The sequence below is a fragment of the Leptidea sinapis genome, chromosome 11 (genome assembly GCF_905404315.1).
Source record: "Leptidea sinapis chromosome 11, ilLepSina1.1, whole genome shotgun sequence".
Lineage (NCBI taxonomy): Eukaryota > Metazoa > Arthropoda > Insecta > Lepidoptera > Pieridae > Leptidea > Leptidea sinapis.
In genome coordinates, this window is record NC_066275.1 from 5,207,759 (window position 1) to 5,230,699 (window position 22,941).

Here is a 22,941-nt window from a genome sequence, read left to right on the forward strand (position 1 = left end):
GTTCGGTTGTAATTGATTGAGTAAAAAAATTTGTTCCTGCAAAAACTCCTAATGTTACCTACATGTTACAAGTATAATGTTGCAAGGCTTGCTTCTGTTTTACTAGTCGATGTCAAACCCTTTACCTCAATTGCAAATTAATCTTTATGTAAACAGTAAATCTATTCATAAAAAATCAAAATACTTTAACGTACGGGGGCTGTTTTATGTCTGTACCTGAATTTCATTTTAAATAAAACTTTATTTAATCACTGAGAAATATTATTAAACGAAGATATAATATGTATTATTATAATTCATTATTATTGATAATTACAAAAGTTACACACAATTTGAAAGAGTATGATACTTTCTTACTTAATAAATAATGTGGATTAAGTACATAATTATTATGAGATGGCAAGAACTTGATATAGGTTGAAACGTAAATATTTAAGGATAATAAAATTGCTAAAATCTTAAATGAAAAAAAAAACAATTCGTTTAACATACTACTATAGAACAAATAAAATTCGCCAGTACAAAATGTGGAACAATGTAGTGTACTCTAAGATCTTGATAGTTGATACAAACGTATTGCTAATTCTAAGATCTATGACAACAATTGTAACGACGTAATCTGACGTGTGCGAGACGCCTAATGAATAGGTTGAGACGTAAATATTTTTTTAAATTATAATACTGTTTAAGAGCAAAATTAATAACTTACCATAAAACGCTGTATACACACTATTAGAACAATCTTGTCCATTGCAAATATTCCAATCAATGATTATGATAATTTCTTTCCTTTAGAACAATATTTTTTTCGGTTATCAATGAAGCACTGCACCCATGGGTATATTTAATACAACGCCATCGTATCCTATCTCTGGAACAATAATGTATTGAAAACCTGTTATTTCCTATTTTCAAATGCCTCCTGCCTTTCATGGACTGTGTGAAGACGTATCCTGAAAAAATAAAAAATATTTAAATACATAAATAATAAATGTGTTGATTTGTGAGTTTTATTATAATAAATAATAATGCCGTACAAGCTCTCTGTCTGGATGTAGCACTCAAATTAAAAGGTCTTTAAATCGGTAATATTTTTTTATTTAAGAGGGAGTAAATACGGGGTAAGGCTGAATAAATGATGGGTAATGGTGAGGCGACTGCCCATGGATATCTGCAACACCATGGGTCAAGAAATACGTTGCCGGCCTGTAGGTGGATGAATACTATTAATTATATTTTATAATAATATTTAATATTTTATAATATGGTATGCCTACCACTCGGTTAAGTCGAGCAAGTAAGTCTTTTATAGGGCGATGTATATTCTTTTGCAATATTATCCCAGAAAATATACAAAACAAATGCGTTATGAAATCTAAATGAATTATAAATAAACGTTTACCACAGACTGGAAATGGAGTAAACACCCTCAGGCTATTTAAGTTTAAAAGTTTATTGTACGATATTACATTGTAATCATATTTTTATGAAAAAAAGTCCGCTGAGTTTAGTTTTTGATGTTCAATAGGTAAGTGATTTTAAATAATATTTTGAATAAAAATAAGTTCTAATTTTAAAAAATTTGTTAAATTAGCTGAAATTTTATGTTCATCAGGCGGTACACCGAATTATCCAAATTGTGTTACGAATAAAATAACAAGTAAAAATAAACACAAACACAACAAAAATAAAAAATTTATTACAAATAAAATATTTTATAGCTCCAACATACAATTAATAATTTATATAATTTGATGTATATTTAATGATTATGTATATTTTTGACCTTGATAATTTCACCATCAATGGTGGTGATGCTGCCTGGACATCCAGCCCTCTTTAGACAGCGCCAGCGCGTCCGGACACCTCGACAGAAGTCTTTCGAGAACCGGTAATTACCACACCTTATCATTGGGAAACCTCTGAGTGTAGTTTCAAAAATGAACTCTGAAATAATAAACATACGATTGGTGTTGCGGAATTTAGTGGACTGTATGCGCTGGTTCAAATTAAGGAGGTAGGAAATAACTATATACTTAAATTAGGATTATATTGTAATATGGCGGAAGGAAGGCAACGTACCTACCTTGTTTGATGAGCTCGTTCTGTCTCCAGCTGATCTCCAAGTAGGAAACACTATGACTAAAACTTGACACATACACAGGTATTTAATTAATTTATAAGGTTAGTGCGGTGATTGCGCGAATCTCAATATAATGCGTGCGGCGGCGCAGCGGTGTCACTCAGCGGCACTTCGAAAGCAATAACGATCGTCCTTCGATTCACTTCGCGTAATTAGCGGATTTGAAGGCTTTTGCGAACCACTAGCGCCATCTCTGTGGCCTTGTACGCTGCCATTAGGAAATGGAATATAGAAGCGGTAAAGAGGATACTGAAGGAGGAGTAGGATAATAAGAAATAAATATATATAATATAAATACATATATTCCGCGCAACCATTCCCCCCGGGCTTGAAGCCTTGCCTTCAAAACTATTATGCGAACAAAAGTAATCGAAATCTTAACCTAATCCTAAACTAAGCGAAAGTAACAAAATTATTTAGGTAGCGGACAAAGACGTACTACAGGACGCAAATATGAACCTATAGCAGTGCGCACGCGAACAATTCGAGTAACATTGTTTGATCCAGGAAATACTTCCTCGACTAGCCCTAATGGCCAGTGAAGCGGCGGTGCGTTATCAACCTTTATAATTACGACATCACCTACCTCGATAGGGTTGGTTGGCTTGTTCCATTTGCTTCGCATTTGAAGGGTATGTAAGTAGTCAGATTTCCATCGCTTCCAGAAAGACTGAACAAGCTTATCAATTAAATCTTGTCTCGAAAGCAAATGTAACGGCCCTTCCTCTATTTCTCTAGCCGGTAGGTAATTTAGAGGCGTAAGCGTTAAAAAGTGAGCCGGTGTTAACGCGAGCGGTTCTGAAGGATCATTAGATAGCGTGCGACACAAAGGCCTAGAGTTCATTACTGCCTCGATTTGGGTAAGTACAGTGCTAAACTCTTCTAACGTTAAAATTTGGTCGCCTACTACGCGATATAAGTGAGTTTTTAGGCTCTTAATATTGGTTTCCCAGTTACCACCAAAGTGACCGGCAGTTGGGACATTTAATGACCAGTGGATGCGATGCTCAGCTAAAACATGACCAAATTCAGTCTTGAAATGGTTTGACATTAAAAAGTCGTGTAATTCTGAAAGAACACGTTTAGCACACACGTAGTTTCCTCCATTATCAGAATAAAGACGCGAAACAAAACCACGGCGTGATAAAAATCGTTTAAAAGCCGCGAGAAAACTGGCGGTGCTTAAATCAGTAGCACATTCGATGTGCACTGCGCGAGTGGTTAAGCATACGAAAAGGCACACGTATGCCTTGGTTGGACGAACTCCACGACCGCGTGACATAGTCACCTTAAAAGGGCCTGCGTAATCCGTTCCCGTATGTACAAAAGGCTTAACAGCTGGCGTAACTCGACAAGAGCGGTGATCTGCCATTTCTGGAAAACTCGGCTTAGCATTGAGTCGAAAGCAGGGTAAACATTTGTGCACCCGACTACGAATCAAATTACGAGCGGATAGAATCCAATATCTTTGGCGTAGTATAGACATCAAAAGATCCGGGCCCGCGTGGCAGTTCAACTTATGATTGTAGTCAACTAAAAGGTTTACAATGTGACCCTTTCGCGGAAGTATGATAGGGTGCTTATTGTCAAAACTTAGATCAGAATTCCTTAAACGACCTCCGACTCTAATGAGTTTATCCTGTGTAAATGGTTTGAGGCGTTGAAACGCCGGACTACAACATTTTCCTTTCTGTAAGTTAGCTATTTCGTTAGGGAAGTGAGCGCGTTGAACTTGACGCCATATTAAATTTTCAGCGTAATTTAAATCTGACGCAACGATAGCTTCACGAAGCGGTAATAACTTTGCAAAACGACATATAAAAACTACACAGCGTAGAAGCTTTGACCAAGATGAAAAGCGATCTGCAAGCGACACGATCAAGTTTTCTTCCATAAATTCAGCGGTGACATGAACATGATTCCTTTCTTCAGGTGGATGCGACACTGTCGATGGGTTAAAAGCGATAACTGGCCAATGATCTGGATTCAATTTAACCCATTCGGGACCACAGAACCAAAGCGGATGATCGATTATTTGTGCGGGGGTGAGCCCTCTAGATAAGCAATCAGCGGGATTATCAATACCTGATACATGATAAAATGTATTCACGGGAAGGTCATTTTGTATTTTAGTTACACGATTAGCCACGAAGGTATCCCAACGATGGGGCGAAGAATGCACCCAACACAAGGCAACCGTTGAGTCCGAAAATGCGAAAATTCTATGAATATTTATGCGATTATTGCAAGCTTCCATTACCTTGGTAATCAAGTTACTTAATACAAGGATTGCACAAAGCTCTAAACGTGCGAGTGATATGACTTTACGAGGCGAAACTTTCGATTTAGCAATTATCAAATGAAATTCATTCTCACGCAGACCGACACTATCTCTAACGTGGAAGTAAACTACGCCACCATAGGCCTTTTCACTTGCATCTGCAAATCCCACTATGTTTATAATGTCACCAGCAAAGATGCCTACATGCCGTGGAATCTTTATTTTGCTAAGTAAAGGAAGTTCCTCTTTGAAACGATACCACTGTTGGAGAATATGTTCAGGTGGTATGTCATCCCAATCACATTCACATAACCAAAGTTGTTTAATGAGAAGTTTTGCGTATAGGACTACAGGAGCTACGAAACCCATAACGTCCCATATTCTAGCAACACAAGACAAAATAGTGCGCTTTGTACAAGACTCTGCGGGTGTACTAATTTTAAGACCAAAGCAGTCTGTAGCGGGAGACCAACATAAGCCTAGTACTTTATGTGGTTCAGAATCATCGAACTCCTTAACTGAAGAGAGACGATGAGACGGCGGAATGGAGTCTAAAACCCTTTGTGAGTTGCATGTCCATTTTACGAGATCAAACTGGCCTGCCTTAAAAAGAGCAATTACTTCGGCTGCGGTACTAATAGCTTCTTCATCACTATCGACACTATACACAAAGTCATCTGTATATAAACCTGTATCGACAGTCTCCTTTGCTCGCGGGAAAGACGCACCTTCGTCCGAAAGTAGCTGCTTAACAGTACGAAGTGCGTGGAATGGACTAGACGTTAATCCGAAGCAAACGCGGTTGAATTCATATGTCTTCAAAGGTTCTTGCGGGGAAAAGCGATATAAAATACGTTGAAATCTGCGATCACATGGCCGAATCCCAATACAAAGGAACATTTGACGTATGTCAGCGGAAAAAGCGATGCGGTATAGGCGGAAATTGACCATAATATTAAATATGTTTCCTTGAAGATTCTGACCACTGTATAAAATATCATTGAGAGATACTTGTGTAGTAGTTTTAGCACTAGCGTCTAAGACAACGCGTAACCTTGACGTAACCTTGTCCTCTCTTATAACTCCATGATGCGAAATGGTATACGACCGTAAGCTCTGTGTTGCGTCCGTATCTGGAAGTACTGGCGAAATATACCCCTTTTCTAAATACTCGAGTATGACACTATCGTAAGCTTCCTTGAGCTTAGGCGAAGATAACATTTTACGTTCTAAGCAATAGAAGCGCGTTGTTGCCTTTTGCAGTGAATCCCCTAATGACAAAACATCTCCTTTGAATGGTAGTGCGACTTCGTAACGACCGTCTGCCTGGCGGGTAGTAGTTTTACTATAAATTTCTTCACATGCCGCGTCATCTGGGCACATTGGATGCGGAGCATCTATCTCTTCTATCTGCCAAAATTTCCGCACGGCAGCATCAAGCGGATCTTCTGAGCAACAATTCGATACTGACAAGCAATTATCAATACAAGCAGGGGCAGAACCGACGATGACATAACCTAGAACTGTTTCTAGAGCGACGGGTGAAGGGGAATCAGGCTGACCTTGAACCTTGTGGGACAAAAGAAGGTGAGGAAAGACTGAAGCTCCAACTAGCAAATCAATGTCTCCTGGAATAGAGTAACTATCGTCAGCCAGAGGTAAATTATTAAAATTAATTAAGGCTAAATTATTAACCGACACGGTAGGTAAGCGTTCAGTTACCTTATCTACTACGAATGAGTTCATATCGAAGCATACACCTAGATTGAACCTGGAAAAGAATTTTATCATGACTGAACTGTCTATCGATTTAGTAAGACCTCCAATTCCCTTGACTACGGAACACCTGGGCTTCTGGTTTGGTTTCAAACCCAATCGTTGACACAAACTGCGACTAATAAAATTGCTTTGTGAAGCACTATCGAGTAAAGCGCGAGCACTATGTTCCCTGCCATGAGAGTCAAATACAACGACGCGTGCGGTAGCTAATAATACTGTACTATGAGTACGCGGAGCGGAATGAACACTATTCAAAAAAGTGCACAATGTCACATCTTTAGCGTTGGAGCGTTGTGTGTTCGATTGGTCGACGCCTAAGTTTGATGACGATGACGCTGTGTGGCTGACTTTCGCGGGAGCTACATAACGATTAGTTTCGAAATGCAACAGCGTGTGGTGTCTTCCTTGACACTTGCGACAGAGCGATCCAGAGTTACATTTCAAAGCGAGGTGACGTGAACTCAAGCAGTTTATACACAAAGAATTTAATTTTACGAATTTAAATCGCTCCGTGGGGTTCATCTCTTGAAACTTAGTACATTTGTACAATTGTTCATGGTACGACTTACACAGTGAACAAGCGCGCGATGAGGAATCACTAGTATTGACATATGTGTGAGTAGTCTTATTTTGTTTTACAGTCGCATCGCTACGCGAGCGATTCTTAATTAATGAATCACTGTTTGAAGTGCGCTGCAATATTTTAGCGTGATCGCGAACAAATGAAACTAAGCTTTCAAACGATGGAATTTCAGATCCACGATGTTGTACCTCGAAAGCGCGGGCGGTCTCCGGATCGAGTCTCTTCAATGCGGTATACAAAAATATAAAATCAGCGAGTTGATTGAACTTCAAGTTATTTAACGCCGAAACAGAAGTAGCGAACTTATCAAGAAATTGTTCAAGACCTGTAATACTAACAGAAGTTAAAGGTTTAAATGCGAATATTTGATCTAAATAAGCGGAAGCGAGCGAACGCTTGTCTTCGTATTTGTCTATTAAAGTTTGTAGAATAATGCCATAATTCTCGGCAGTGGCTGACACACCAGCAAACACCGATAGTACTTTTGAATCTAATCTACCTAACAAGTAATGTAATTTCTCGGAGTCAGTGAGAGTGCGGTTATCATGGACAGTGTTTTTGAAAGCAGAGTAAAATAGTGGCCAATTTTTAACATCACCATTAAACTGACACAACTGAATAGGCGGTAATTTTGGGCGATCGCGACACACTGTCGACAAGTCTTGCATTTCCGATGAAATAATTCTCGCGGTATGCTTGACACGACTATACAAATCTTCGAAAGCACACAATGGTTGTATGTTAATTGTGTACTTGGGGTTTATAGTCATTTCCAATAAATTAATTTCATCTAAAATGTTCTCGAAATCCAATCGCAAACGATCTACGGTTTCAATATCAGCTAAAAAACATTCTTTCGCGGATTGTGCTGATAAATCCTTAGCCCTCTCTGCTAATTGTTGAACTCGAGAAAACATTACATTCTTCTTAGCGTGTAAAAGCAACAATTTATTTTCACTAGCCATTTTAAATTTGTAAGTATATATATGTATACAAATGCGTAAGTGAACAAACTAAATAATATTAAAGTTTAATACAATTTAGTAAACACTATAAATCAATCAATAAAGGATGAGCAATCTATCATAACTCGTTAACTAATATTCAATGTTAACTAAGTACCTACAGTATAAGTCAGAACGAATGACCACTTACAGATGATCTATCGACGTCGCATATCTATACGAAGCTACGGGTCAGTACTAGACTGGTCATGCATTCAACAATCGTAGATTGCTTAGCGATAAGAACATTACGACAATATAATTACCTACAGGCCAAGCCTACAGGTGTCTTAGCTATGATTTAAACTTAATATTAAAGAATTATTTGTTGAAGCGGAGTGTAGGTAGGTATTTCACAGCGTGTGGCGAGACTTTATACCTACTTCGACAATGCGGTTATATTAAGACGAAAACGATGTCTTAATTAATACTTTTTACATTAAGCGGGTTAAATATTTACTAAGCGAGAAGCGAATTAAATACCTATTGTATTAAAGCGGATTATATTCCTACGAAACGAGAAGCGAATTAAGTATTCGATTATAGCGGGTTTCAACAACTATGTAGGTTAAAATACCGATCACTCGCGAACAATATATTAACCTATTACATTTGAGAAATTTAAGTATTTAATAAAGTAACGATCCGGGTCGATTCAGGACCAGAAAAAAAATGGTGTTGCGGAATTTAGTGGACTGTATGCGCTGGTTCAAATTAAGGAGGTAGGAAATAACTATATACTTAAATTAGGATTATATTGTAATATGGCGGAAGGAAGGCAACGTACCTACCTTGTTTGATGAGCTCGTTCTGTCTCCAGCTGATCTCCAAGTAGGAAACACTATGACTAAAACTTGACACATACACAGGTATTTAATTAATTTATAAGGTTAGTGCGGTGATTGCGCGAATCTCAATATAATGCGTGCGGCGGCGCAGCGGTGTCACTCAGCGGCACTTCGAAAGCAATAACGATCGTCCTTCGATTCACTTCGCGTAATTAGCGGATTTGAAGGCTTTTGCGAACCACTAGCGCCATCTCTGTGGCCTTGTACGCTGCCATTAGGAAATGGAATATAGAAGCGGTAAAGAGGATACTGAAGGAGGAGTAGGATAATAAGAAATAAATATATATAATATAAATACATATATTCCGCGCAACCAACGATTACAAATCATATTTTACTTTCTTTGGACGTGTTGTCTTAGCTGTGAATTATAAGAATCATACGTACGTATTAATTTCAAAAACAATGTTTCGTTAGTTTTATAAAGTTTTACCAGATACCTTCAAACAACTTCATAACCAAAATTATATAAGATCATAATTATTAGAAATAGAAATATATTTATTTACCATAGGTAGTGACAATAACATAACGTATTGTAACTACACTTGGTAAATTGAGAGAACTGTCTGAGAGCTATAAATATCCGGTCACTATTGAAAGGTTATGTATAATCGAGATTATATGTCAACCCTCAATTTATACGAATTATCACTTCAATATGTCAATCTAAGTTTCCAATTCCATATAGTTATGACTATAATCCATATAACATATAATCTGAAATCACCAATTTGTCGTCCCAAGATGGAATGACAAACAAAAACCAAAGTATTCCATAGATCGGTTATTGAAACTGTAAAAGCAGTTAATAGCTTTAGAACCAAAAGCCAAGTTAGGATTACGTGTGAGTACAGCCCTTAATTGACAGACAGACAGATCGATACGTAATTTAAATACTGCTTTCATGAAGATAAAAATGCTGTATCTTCCACTGGTAGGTATAATACTTGTCTATGAGGATCCAATGAAAGAATATTCGAAATCGTATCATTAATACCGAAGATTATATACATACATACATAAAATCACGCCTCTTTCCCATAGGGGTAGGCACAGACCACTTGTTTCCACTTGCTACGATCCTTACATACTTGTTTCGCTTGGTCCACTTTCATACATGCTCTTCGGTTTAGGGTACTTTTGACCCGCCTTTTTTCAAGACGTCCCTGATTGATCTCGAAACATCCGCCTAGGTCTACCCCTTCCAACACTTTCATTCATACTGGCTTTGTACACTTTCTTCGTCAATCGTTCTTCATTCATTATCTTGACATGGCCAAACCATCTCAGCATACCTTTTTCAATTTTTGTCACAATATCTTCTTTCAGACCACAACGTTTCCTTATCTCACTATTTCTTATCCTGACAGTCAGTTTAACTCCTATCATACTTCTCAAAGCTTTCATCTCAACTGCATTTATTCTGCTTTCATGTGTCTTCTGCCATACCTAACTTTCACTTTCGTGCATGAGGTTCCAACTCTCATACATGAGTGTTGGAACCTCATGCACAGCCAAAGGAGCTAGATTAGAATAAAGATTAAAACCGAGTTATTTGCAATACAATACATGGCACCAAGTTTCTGCTAGATTTCTTTAGATTAATATCTCTAAATGAGAATGGTAATTGAACCTTATTTTTTAAAAATAATATATTTTTATATTAAACTAGTTGACCCGACAGACGTTGTTCTGTATATAATAAATAAAATAACGTTTTTTATGAATTTGTCAGTAATATATCATAATATCAAGAATTATTTCGTAAGATATGCTCTCTGTTGTTGTAATGAAATTGTTTTACAGCAGAACTATCAAACCGTGCGTCAATAAATTCTCTCACAGAAAATATGTCCATACAAAACAAATATCGGACGACGGGGACACATCAAGGGAAAAACAAAATTGTTGTTTTTATTTAATTCCTAACACTTTCATATTTGTTCACCTTTTAAACCTTCCCTGGACTTCCACAAATAATTCAAGACCAATATTAGCCAAATCGGTCCAGCCGTTCTCGAGTTTTAGCTAGACTAACGAACAGCAATTCATTTATATATATATATAGATTACCTTTCCTTTTGAGTCCTTTAATCTTGCTGACTCGTTTCTGTCAAAATACTTTTCTAAGCGTATAGAGATATCAAAAAATGGAGCGGAATCTTGGCTTTTTGTTCAATGGAATCATTAAGCAGTTTAGCAATAGTGAAGTATTAGATATTTGTTTGTTACTAATAGTGGTTAAACTATGCGAATTGACATAGAACCTTCATGGTTTGAAATTTTTGAGTGAAACTTTTTGCACATGGTACGTATTCTCCTTTTAAAAAATTTACAACATTCGATTATCGAATTTCAGGTGTTTTTTTTATTCAGCTAAGACCAGAAAGATGGATTGTTCCAAAAATTTTCGAGTGATTTTACGATCATACGAGTTCCGAAGCGGTACAAACGGCGAAGAAACAGCTCGTAATATTTATTTTGCGTTTGGAGAGGGGGCTGCTAATGAACGCAATGTGCGATTTTGGTTTAAACGCTTTCGTGATGGAAACTTTGATTTGAAGAACGAACCACGTGGAAGATCGCACACACAGGTGAATAACAATGAACTGAAAGAAATCAAATCAAATCAAATCATTTGAACTCATTTGCATCTAATCAATAAAATAAAAAAATATGAAAAATGATTGTATCATGATTTGACTGATATGCAGAAAGAAACGTGTGTTGAAACTTGTGTTGCCTTGTTGAATCGATACAGAAATGAAGGAATATTGGATAGAATTATGACATGCGATGAAAATTGGTTTCTTTACGATAACCGTAACCGAAAAATGCAATGGCTAACCCCAGGTCAAACGTCGCCACAGTATCCTAAAGCAAAGCTTACCAATAAAAATTAATAGTAACGGTTTGATGGTCTCAGCATGGTCTTATTTACTATAGCTTTCTCCAATCTGGTCAAGCAATAACGGAAGATGTCTTATTAATTCTTATAATATTTGACTAAATTGGCATACAAAACGCTGGGACATAAGATACTGATAAACACAGGGTCTTAGCGACGTTTTTAATAATAAGTAATCTTTTTTAATAAGTTAGCAACAATTTTCCAAATCGAGAAGCAAAATTATTCTAGAATGAATTTGAACCATGCATGTGCGGATGCTGACATACTTTGACGACCTCATCAGCAATGGTGAACAAGGCGGCGCGACAGCCGAAGCTTCGCTTGACACAGCGCCATCTAGTTTTGGAATTCTTGCTATAGTCGATGCTGAAGGTTTCGTTCTCGTAGTGTAGAAGACGACCTCTTTTATTCAACGTTATGAAGTAATCTACAATCATGAACAATTTATTTTCATACATGACATATGTTTTGTAGGAGAAATTAAGTGCCGTTTCTATAGTACATGAGAATTTAACTGTGAAGATCGGGCATGCTAAGGTGAGGCCTATCGCTGCTGTACCACAACCTTAAGTCGAAGCCAGTAGCCATTTGCGTGACGTATGTGTGGGCGCTGGATATTTGCCTACACACCCCCTCTTCCAAATGGAAGATGCTGTCCGACACGTGTTCAGCCGCTCCTCGATTGTTGAAACCACAAGGTTCCTGTAGATCCGCGCTCCGGTGGATACTGATTGAGGTGAGGAGCAGTAGAGGTAAGTGGTATAAGCATTGTTCTATAAGCATTGTTCTTATTTCAGAGTTGGTTTATAACGCTTACCAAACAATACACAGCCTACGAATAATTATATAAGAATCTTATTTAAATAAAGTTTATTTGACTACAAACACTCTTGTGTCCTTCTCCACCAGCGTTACTAACTGACTTCTCCTGGAAAATGTTAGAGAGCATAATTTTTTTTTAATTTCAGTTTTGTAAGCCCTGCAGAAATAATTAAAACCTTTAAATCTCTTGATGTAAAAGGAAATGCTGATATATGGGGCATTTCTGTTAAAATAATAAGTTCAATCGGTGAATTTTTGAAAATATAATTTTGAGCCATGTGCTTTAATTCTTATAAGTTACTTCATATGAAACAATTTGGCATTATTAGGGGACATTCAACAAAGAGTTGAACTAATGAGGAATATTTTTGATGCCTCCGAGGAATCACAGAATGCTCTTGGTATCCTCTGTGATTTATCTAAGGCCTTTGATTGTGTTAAGCATTCAACGCGCGATCTTCTGATTTCATATTTCAACAATAGAATTCAGAGAGTCGATGTGAATGACAGGAGATCTCATGGGACTCCTCTCAGTATGGGAGTACCACAAGGGTCTATTCTTGGACCGTTCCTCTTCCTTTTATACATAAATGAATCTACCTAGCCTTATGAAAAAAAACATAAGAAAGTATTGTGTGTGGATGACACTTCACTGATATTATTACTGCAAAGAAACCAGGTTATGTATGAAGTTAACATTCTATTTTACCTCACGTAATGGTTTAACGCTAATAACCTTATGTTAAATAGCAAGAAAATGAAAAAATTTACCTTTGTAAAATGGATAGGTGATAAAGCCGGTTAAATCTGCTAAATTTCTTGGCATAACTTTGGATTTGACAATTAACCGACGAAGATACGGGGCGACTAGAATCTACCTTAGTTACTTACGTAGTATTATATCCTATGGTGTCTTTGGTTTGGTGTTGGTCCATATTTGTGGTGCAGAAGAGGGCTATTTGCGCTATTTATAACCTAGGAATAATCCTAAAGACAAATTGAGACCAAAATTTTAAGAAATAAATATCTTCACTGTTGTGTCTGCATATATTTTTGATAATTTTAAGTATGTACATAGGCACATAAGTGTTTTTTTTTTAGAATCTGTCATAACCATAATGTTAACACCAGCAACAAACATAAACTTAAAATCTCAGCTAAGTCGAGTGTAAGTCTTGTGTGGGGCGATGCATATGCTTTTACAACAAGATCCCAGAAAATGTTCAAAACAAATGTATTACGAAATTCAATAGAATTGTTAAAATACTTTTGTGGGTAGTGGTCATGTGTGGGTAGTAACAAAAATAACGTTCTTAATGATACCACAAATTGGAATTGGAGTGAATGTGACTGAAATCAGCGGAATCACAAAACCACTTGCTAAACGATGTTTTAAGACAGAGCTCACAAGACGATTAAAACAGATGTAACGATTCAACGAATATTGTAATGAATAAGCAGTTGACATTCAATAATATATTTATTATTTTATGTAATAGAATAACTTAACTATGTCTTGACATTACATAAAACTAAATTGATATTACAAATAAACGTTAAGTAATGAATTTATAAAATTAATATAAATCAATTACTTTTTTATAAAACACCTTTGTAGAGTAAGGTTGATATTTAAAACACACTTACAAGAAAATAAACAATAACAAAAATAAGCATAAAAATATAAAGTTTTGTAATATTATTGACATTTCGAATTTCAGATTCACCTAAAGCGTAAAGCAAAGTGGGGACTTATGAACCACCACTAACGGGCATATAGGCCAATATCCACAAAACACTTGGAGTAATTATAATAATTCAATCAATACTACTAATGATGTTTCCAAATTATTGGTTTAGGACAGTTGGATCGTTCTAATACTTTCCTAACATAACAGTCTTTAAAAAAATCAAGTCAATTATAACATTGTTCGGACTAAATATTTCTAAATATTATGATTATGTAAGTTTTTATATCTAAATATAACATTATTAATTGTCATTATACTAGCTCGGCACCCGTAGTTTCTTCTAAGACATCGGTAGCGTGCCTTTTCGCCGTGTTGCTCTGAGATTGTGAATACAGCCCCGGCCCAAACTATGATGGGTCGCCCTTTCCTGTTGTATGTGAACACAGGAAGCTCTGAAATAAAATAGTAGCTTTAACAATACCGTCACGGTTATATTATTGAGAAATATATGAGCACCAGATGTTGTCCCTTCGAATAGTATTTTTATGGATATGTATATAACAGAAAAGGAACAATGTCATCTAAGTAACGCAAAACAATATAGGACATTATGACGGGATGATTTAGGTATACCTATTATTACCGAGGCTATGTATCGCAGATCTCGCGGGAATGCGTCGTAACTGGTATAATAACAGATTCTCAATATAGTTTATTCAACATTTTGCCCCAATAACGTGTTAAACAAAGACCTGGCGAGTGGATCTGATTGAATGTTTTCAAGGATACATTACATCCAGTACGCATATCACAGTCTATAATATTTATTAGTTAGTTACTTTATTCCTTGCTTGTTAGGAAAATTATTTAACTTTTTATTAATACTTCAACAATGGCTACTACTAGATACTTGATGAAGCATTATGGAAGCATATGATAAAATAGCTACTAGTCTTTTCGACGATCTCAAATAGAATGTAAATGAAGGAAGGGGTAAGTAGTGACTACAAAGATTAACAAACCTTTATAACATGTTTTGTTTGATTATTTTACATTTATTAAATACATCTTAATCTAGCAACACACTGGCCGATTAGAGCCAGCCTTATTGTTATTGTAGGAATACATACTGTAATAAATAAATTATAAAAATAGCATTACATCAGGGGTTAAAGTATAAAATTGCCGAATTGTTTCTTTCTGCAGATCAGTCAAATCATGGGGAACCACTTTTTCATATTTTTTTATCTAATTAATTTGATCCAAATGAATCAATATTTTTCGTAAGGTAACGTTAAGCCATGTCGCTAAATCCTGGGTAGTTTGATTTGGATCGGCTCCCACCACCTCTTACAATTCATTGCTGGTCACCTGTTTGGATGGTCTTCCACTTGGTTCATTCTTCAAATCAAAGTTTCCATTGCGAAAGCGTTTAAACCAAAATCGCACGGTGTGTTCATTAGCAGTCACCTCTCCAAACGCAACATTGATATTGCGAGCTGTTCCGAGTTGTATTAAAAAATCACTCAAATTTTCGAAGTATTCATCTTTCTTGTCTAATTTGAATAAAAAAACAAATGAAAGTCGATAATCGAATGTTGAATTTTTTAAAAGAAGAACTACAAATGGTACCATGTGAAAAGAGTTTCATTCAAAAATCTGAAACCATGAATGTTCTATGTCAATTCGAAGTATATATTACAATTATACGCCAAATTCATACTTTATTCTTTTATTTATTTTATACCTATTTGTATTTTATAAGAAAAATGTTAATATTTTACATTTTAATTAAGGAATAATATTCCAGCATAGTATTATATTCTGCATAATTAAATTTAGCTTCATTCGAATTATTTTAATAAATTGACAAATTATTCGACTAATTTTAATAATATTCAAGCTGACAATAATAAAGGGATACAAATTAAAGAAAAGTTAACAGGTTCGGCGTCTCTAACCTCACAATACTCAAGCGCCTCTTTTTCACTGATGCCTTACCACTATGAAATATTACCGGAAGTGCAGAAATCTACAATACCGTTAGGAAATCATAATTTATTTATGTTTAAAATGACATATAGGTATAGGTTATGTATCCGAACTTTTTCGGTAACATATAGTATAAGTAAACATAGTTTTAGACGAACTCTCATATTTATTGTTGCCTGCACGCCTACCGTAAGTTGTAGCAGTGCATTAAGAAAGCTAAGACTTTACAAGAATATACTTTCCATCGCTTAGTTTATGTAGGTTTGGCGGTGGATGTATATGGTCTCCAATCAATCTCGTAACTTGATAATTTAAATTGGTTAGCACAGTGGCGCGACAACCACTGTGGTACTTGGAGCAGTACCACCGGTACAAATTGTTGCGCGAACTTTGTTTTCTATTATACGTGTAGTTTTGAAACAAGAAATGAATCCCTCTTGTCGTGTGTATCATTTCTCCTGAAAATGTAATAAATATATTATAAAAACATTGATAGGATAATGGTGGCGGTGATACATAATTCTACTGGCAAAGATCCCTCATAGGCTCCGGCCTATGAGGAATCTTTGCCAGTTCGTTCCAGTTCCAGTTGTACCAGTTCCGACTGGTCTGTATCTCAAGCTTAAATATTATTTTTCTTAACCCACTATTTTATATACTATCGACAAACCGAATCGTGACCCACTTTAATATAATTTTCCTACAGTCGTAACAAACAAGTAGGTCGATAATAGTAAATTGAAATTAATGATTTAATTGATTTAACTGGCAATTTTTTTTTATTATATTAGCAGTCATTTTGGAATTCTCCATCAGACAATAGTAATACGTACTCTGTTAATATTTCAGCTGTATATCTGTTACCATTTATGGGACACAGACTACTGACACACACACTGACAGATGGGTTACCCTTAATGGTAATAGATTCTGTGATGCAATATCTGGATTACAAAGCAGTTATAAATGCAATTTATAACTGTAAAAAGCTCTAATTAATATATGTCTGAAATCTGCAGATATGATCTATTGATGTGATGATCTATGTGATGAAGGCTTTTTAAAATTTTCTCGAATAAAAAATATAAAACAATCAAAATTAGGTTATAATAAATACTCAATTTTAAATGAAGATGATATTATTTAATACCATAATATAACAGTAACAGTGATTGAAAAACTGTCCAATTACAAAACTCAAAAATAGAAATGATAATTTTGAAACCTTATAAAATAAGTTTCCTTTGGTAGGTCCTTTCAATAGAAATCAGACAAATTGATATTTGTTCTAAGTCCATTGGTCTTTTTATATATGCTACTCTTACTTTCTACTTTTTGACTAAGTCTTTCGGAATGTTAATTAATTCCTTCTAATATCTAATTACAAAAATAACTTTTAATACTTATTAATAAAACGTGCAAGTCAGCTTCTAGAGTCCAGACAGACCATATTCTATACTTTAAACATGATAATATATTATAATTTAATCAATTTTCAAACATTAATTTGTATTATAATTTACTAATAAAGACCAATATTATGCTAGTCATGTGATCTTTCAAATATTAATTAGAAATACAGTTTCTTACAAGATATTTGATTTTAAAAACCAATAAAAGGCAATACAAGAAAATTTGCCAAAGCGACCATATAAAAATCAACCCTTATTTGATATTCCAATCCTAAAAAACCATTTATAACCGTAGCAATAAACATAAATACTGCTGCAAATACAAATGCATAAAACTTTTCAGTTTCTTTATAAATAAATAATTTCTTAATCGACTAAACAATAAAAAAGAGGGTAATGAATCTGAAGTCATTATGAATTTCAGAAAATTTAATGGTTTTCTTATTGAGGGCTTCCCAGAAAACGATTATGTCTGTTTACTGAAGGATGAAATTTTACGTAAGAGGTGTTCCTCATGTTTCGAACTAAAAATAAATTTGAAACCGTGTTGCTCCTTACATCCTTGGTAAAATAGGTTTAAAGTAACTTCTCTTTAAGAATGCGAATGCATACCTGAAGTAGACACCACAACACCATCTATAGTAACCGCGGAAACTTTGCACTTATGTTTGTGTTTCTTAGCACAAGTCCATCTTATTCTGTTGCCGACCAGCGAACGCGAATGTCTGCAGAATTTTTGGCCACCAATATAGATGTTTGTAGACTCCCTGTACATTCGGGATCGAAATAATGTATGGCTCCAGGCTGGAAATATGAAGAATAACTAAATGAAAATATAAATATAATAATATAAATAGCTATCTTTCATTCGGCTAACGATTTTTTTTTAATTATTCAGCTAGTTTGTAATAGAATAACAAAATAATAGGGGTTTAAGTATGAAATTGCTGTTTTTCTTGTAATAGGTACTTCGAATTGACATAGAACCTCCAACGGAATACCATTTTTTTCGTGATTTGGACAATTTTCTTCGTGATAAAAAGTTTCTAAGGAGGCAGCACAAAATGCTTTCACACAGTTTGTCGAATCTAGATCACCACAGTTTTATCGCAAAGGCATAAATGACCTTCCTATTAGATGACAGCAAAGTAATAATGGTAATTATTTCATTAAATAAATATGTTAATTAAAAAAAACGGCAATTTCAAACTTGAACCCACTAATACTAACCCTGAACTATATTTTGAAATGTGCTGTTTTATTAAAAATTGTCGGTGAGCTACTTAATTCTAAACCAATTATACACATTTCTGGTGCAATAATATATTATTTTGCTAGAGTATATGATACAATTTTGGTATAGTTTTCTAAAGATATGGACACTTTATTCGTATGCCGTATGATCACTGCTATTCTTACCACATTTAATCATTAGAAATAACAAATAAATTTTTATTTCAAAACACGTTTATTTATTCATCAAAATACACCCACATGCATACTAATGGCCTTCCAAATGTACGTTACATTCGGAAGGCCCAGTTTATTTAAATCCAAAAGTAACATATTCCAAAGTAGAAAAATAATTTGATCACGATTTCGTAGAAAGATAATATTGGCGCCAAACGTTCAGCGAACTTAAAAAAATTAAGTATTTGTTGCTAGCACTTAGTTATAAGATTCAAGTAAAACTCGCCACGTTTCTCAAGTATGGCAATGGGAGCCAGTATATTTGATGATGCTGCCTTTATAAGTCCACACAATGCTTTTACATCCAATATTTTTCTTAGTACATCTCCATACTGTTTTGCCATTCGCAGATGGTTTATGTATATTGTATCTTGCACCGTTCACAATAAGGGCTCGTTCACCTATTCTTTCAACGGAAGTAATTGTATCTGCAATTATAAAGCATATAATTGTTTTTCTAGTTATATATATATATATATAATATTTCTTTCGGATTTTGGGCTGGATAGAGCTAGATACATTGGTACATAATTAATGGTAACAAACTTTCTAGTAATTTTTTGCCGTTATGAGGTTAATTGGCGGGAATTGCAAAGCCTTGCAGTAGTGTAATTGTAGTAAGTAAAACTTCTTATCAAAAACATAACAATTAAAAATTATTCACTATATAAACGGAAAATGTTTAAACACCCTTCAATCGTCATAACATGCAGTAACACTTCTGTTATCAGCTGAGTTACACACCTTTTGGCCTTCCCTTCCATAAAGATGTCGTGTCGTAATCTACACTAAAGTACATTACGAAACAAACATTATACATGCTATAATCAATGACGTGCTATACATATTGATATATCACGTCGCATAAAAACAAAGTCAAAATCTATACATTGCCGCATTTATTCCTGTTACTTAAAATGTTCTTGGTCAATAAGCAGCAATGTATTCAGTTCAGGTGCGTTTCGGACAGTGACAGTTAACACACGACTAAGGAGAATAGTGTACTTACATAGTGTTTAAGCACATTCTTGCCTTTCCGCTATCAGACTGTGTATAGTGTGTCCTTGTAATATATAGAATGGTCATTGGCTATAATAATCAATATCCTGGGTTAATAGAAGCTAAGTGTTTGAAACATGATTTTATGGTATTATTAGGACACACGAGCGGATGGCTCACCAGTGATGGGACAGTATGCAACATAATCGGATTCACATGAGTCGTCGCTGGAGTTGTTTGTAATATGTATTGAGTACTGATTAGTTACTTGTCTGAAACTTTTATGCAGTATCACAAAACAATGCCATTCATCTTTAGTTACATATTTAGTAAAAGATAGGTTTGGGTTTCAGCAACCATTAAAATATTTTTTTAAATAACAGCAATAATAAAATCATTATTTATTCATGTTCACAATTACTAGTAAAGAATATATACAGAATACGTACAGAAGAAATAATTCAGAATATATACAAATATTATAAACAATAAAAAAAACAAACAATATTTATACTATTACTTTACTTAAGTAATTTTATCTTAAGGCAAATAAGATAAAAAGAAAATCAACAATGCTTCTTGGCACTTAGACTTTGAAAATCGCTATCATCAGCTTAGAACAAAACTATCAAAATGTCTACAACAAAACTATCAAAATGACATGTACATACTATATCTTATAAGGACTGAATAGTACTATCAACATGCCAATTGTAATTTAGATTTATGTTTCTTAATACTACAAGGTATTTTTCAATATTTTTAAGGCAAACGTGTGACTCCTTGAAGTCAGGATACATATTAATTATAATATATTAAATGAAAAGAAAAATTTAGTTCAACTTCATGATAACTACAGATTGAATGGACACGACTAATAGTAACACAGTTATTAAAAGCGCTTTTATAGGTAGGTATACCTGCATAATAATTTAAAAAAAAGATAAAAGGAGATGGGTAAAGTGTACCCCAGAGTGTATTACTAATAACAATTTAAAAAAAAAATAAGAATTTTACAAATTTATTAATCCGCTGTAGCAGCTTTAGAAATAAATTCTTGAGTAGGTACCAATATTGCTACAGAAGAGTGGAAACGAACTAAACTCAAACGGAGCCTAAAATATAAAATATTCGTAACTAACCGTAACAAAATATGTAATATAATTTATCTACAAATCTTATCAATAAATCGAATTTAAATAAATCTAAACGTAGTTACCGATTATTTCATTTTTTGTTGGCCTCACTCAACTGACCGTCAAATGACATTGACAGATGACTAGGTAAATATTTTAATAGATAGTAGGAACACTACATCCTGTTCCTGTTGTGTTATAACATAATATTATTTATATTTGATAGTGTGTGTGTGTATACAAAATGCCAGGGACAGATGTATATAATATTATATAAAATGTGTATATGTATCCAATGAATACATTTTGGTAGGTTCTATACCAACAATTTTGCCGTAGTTACACAATTTCTTTAAACCTCCATAACTATTGCCCACCGCTGCTAAGCAATATGCACCTTTTTACTTTTATTCTAGAACATGTCCACTTTCAAATCACATATATTCTATTTATGTACATTCTGGGGCACAGGCCCATACATTATTTGTCCATCTCCTTTAAGAAGTTCCAATTGAAAATTTATTTAAAACTCTTTTCTGTTCCGCGTCTCTCTCATAAATTACTATTACCATGACTATGCAGCGACATGTACTTAATGATATTATCGTTGATAGTCCATACTCTGCTCTTGCAGCCTCTGTTCCTACCTGTACATCTCCATTTCTCAATATATCCACCGGCGTTCTCATTGTTAAAACGATAACTGCCGATCAACAGAACGCGGCGACCTCCCCTCGACATACTGAAATAAGCTGAAAAAGAAACAAATAATATTAATTTAATAAACTGACGATAGATTACATCCTCTTAGTCTTCAAGTTGACTGACAACTGATTAATTTCGAGCAATAATTTTTTATGTATCGGATATTTTATTTGACGCACCATTTCCCGATATAATAATGATTGAAGGTTAAGAAACAATTATAATAAAAGCAATTTAACATCAATATCCTTTTATTATTAAACTTTTCACATTTTTTAATGTAATAAATACTATAAGAATACCCGATGCTTATAACAACTTCAGCTACATTTTATTACAGTAAAATCACAATATTTACAATTTCAACACATTTCAACTCCTAGGTCCATATTAATGTTTAATAATGTTATTTAAAAAAATAAATAAACTATTTATAGTAAATCCACCAGTTTTCTCAGGAAAACTCAAAACAAAAAAAAAACAATATAAGAGTTTCAGAACATATGAAATAATTCAGGAAGTCTCTGTACAGACAACCTAGGTATTCTCTGCTACGAATGGAGGAAGTTATAACTAATATCAAATACTTAAAGTTAAATGCTCGCGATTCTTGTTATTACGGAGAAGACAAAATAAATTGAAGACTAGGTATATGTAGGTAGGATGCTACAACGGCCATCACCAAACATATTAGAAGACCCTCCATGCAGGCAGAACACGCTATACTTACATAGCCATGACGTGTTTATCTGAGAAACACGCTATAAATATAAGATCATTTGTCACATCCTTCTATATGTTTTGTCATTTTTGTCATCCACATGTTTATAGAAGGTAAAGGGAAGTGATTAAGCAAACTCTCGATGACATCCGCAATACCAGACGTCATGAGATGTACTGTCGGCCTTTATGGTATGATCTAAGCTTAAATGCGCCTAACTCGTATCGGTTGGGGAAAATTGCAGCCGGTAATTGATTCCACAAAGTGGCATGACATACCATGTTACAATTTCTATTATCCGACTTCCGTGAAATTTTAGTAGTCCAAAATTATTTTTATAAATATTTTATTGAAGCGAACTGCAATTCTATTAGCAGTGGCATAAAATCCCCAACGTCTTATTCGAACTTACCAGATATTTTCTCACAGTACTGTTGAATG

The 22,941-nt window shown here is 34.6% G+C and overlaps 2 protein-coding genes across 17 annotated transcripts in view; both read right to left on the reverse strand.

Annotated features, from left to right (window-relative positions):
- LOC126966718 (modifier of mdg4-like) overlaps nt 1-22,941 on the reverse strand; it is a 341,756-nt gene that overhangs the window by 132,735 nt on the left and 186,080 nt on the right. The window contains exon 5 of one of the 16 annotated variants that reach the window (XM_050810982.1): nt 1,680-1,947. The exons of 13 other annotated variants lie outside the window; for them this stretch is intronic. In XM_050810982.1, coding sequence (XP_050666939.1) covers nt 1,763-1,947 — 185 coding nt within the window. In that variant the 3' untranslated portion in view covers nt 1,680-1,762. Of the gene's footprint in view, nt 1-1,679; nt 1,948-13,835; nt 14,518-18,776; nt 19,368-22,941 lie in introns of those variants that run through there. 2 more of the 16 variants (XM_050810965.1, XM_050810967.1) reach the window with 2 other exon arrangements.
- On the reverse strand, nt 2,195-8,468 carry LOC126966689 (uncharacterized). Its single transcript, XM_050810850.1, has one exon. The coding sequence runs from the start codon at nt 7,749-7,751 to the stop codon at nt 2,556-2,558; it is 5,196 nt and encodes a 1,731-aa protein (XP_050666807.1). The 5' UTR covers nt 7,752-8,468; the 3' UTR covers nt 2,195-2,555.

Bases quoted from the DNA above. Each gene is read 5' to 3' on its own strand.
- LOC126966689 (XM_050810850.1), bottom strand. From the start codon at position 7,751: ATGGCTAGTGAAAATAAATTGTTGCTTTTACACGCTAAGAAGAATGTA.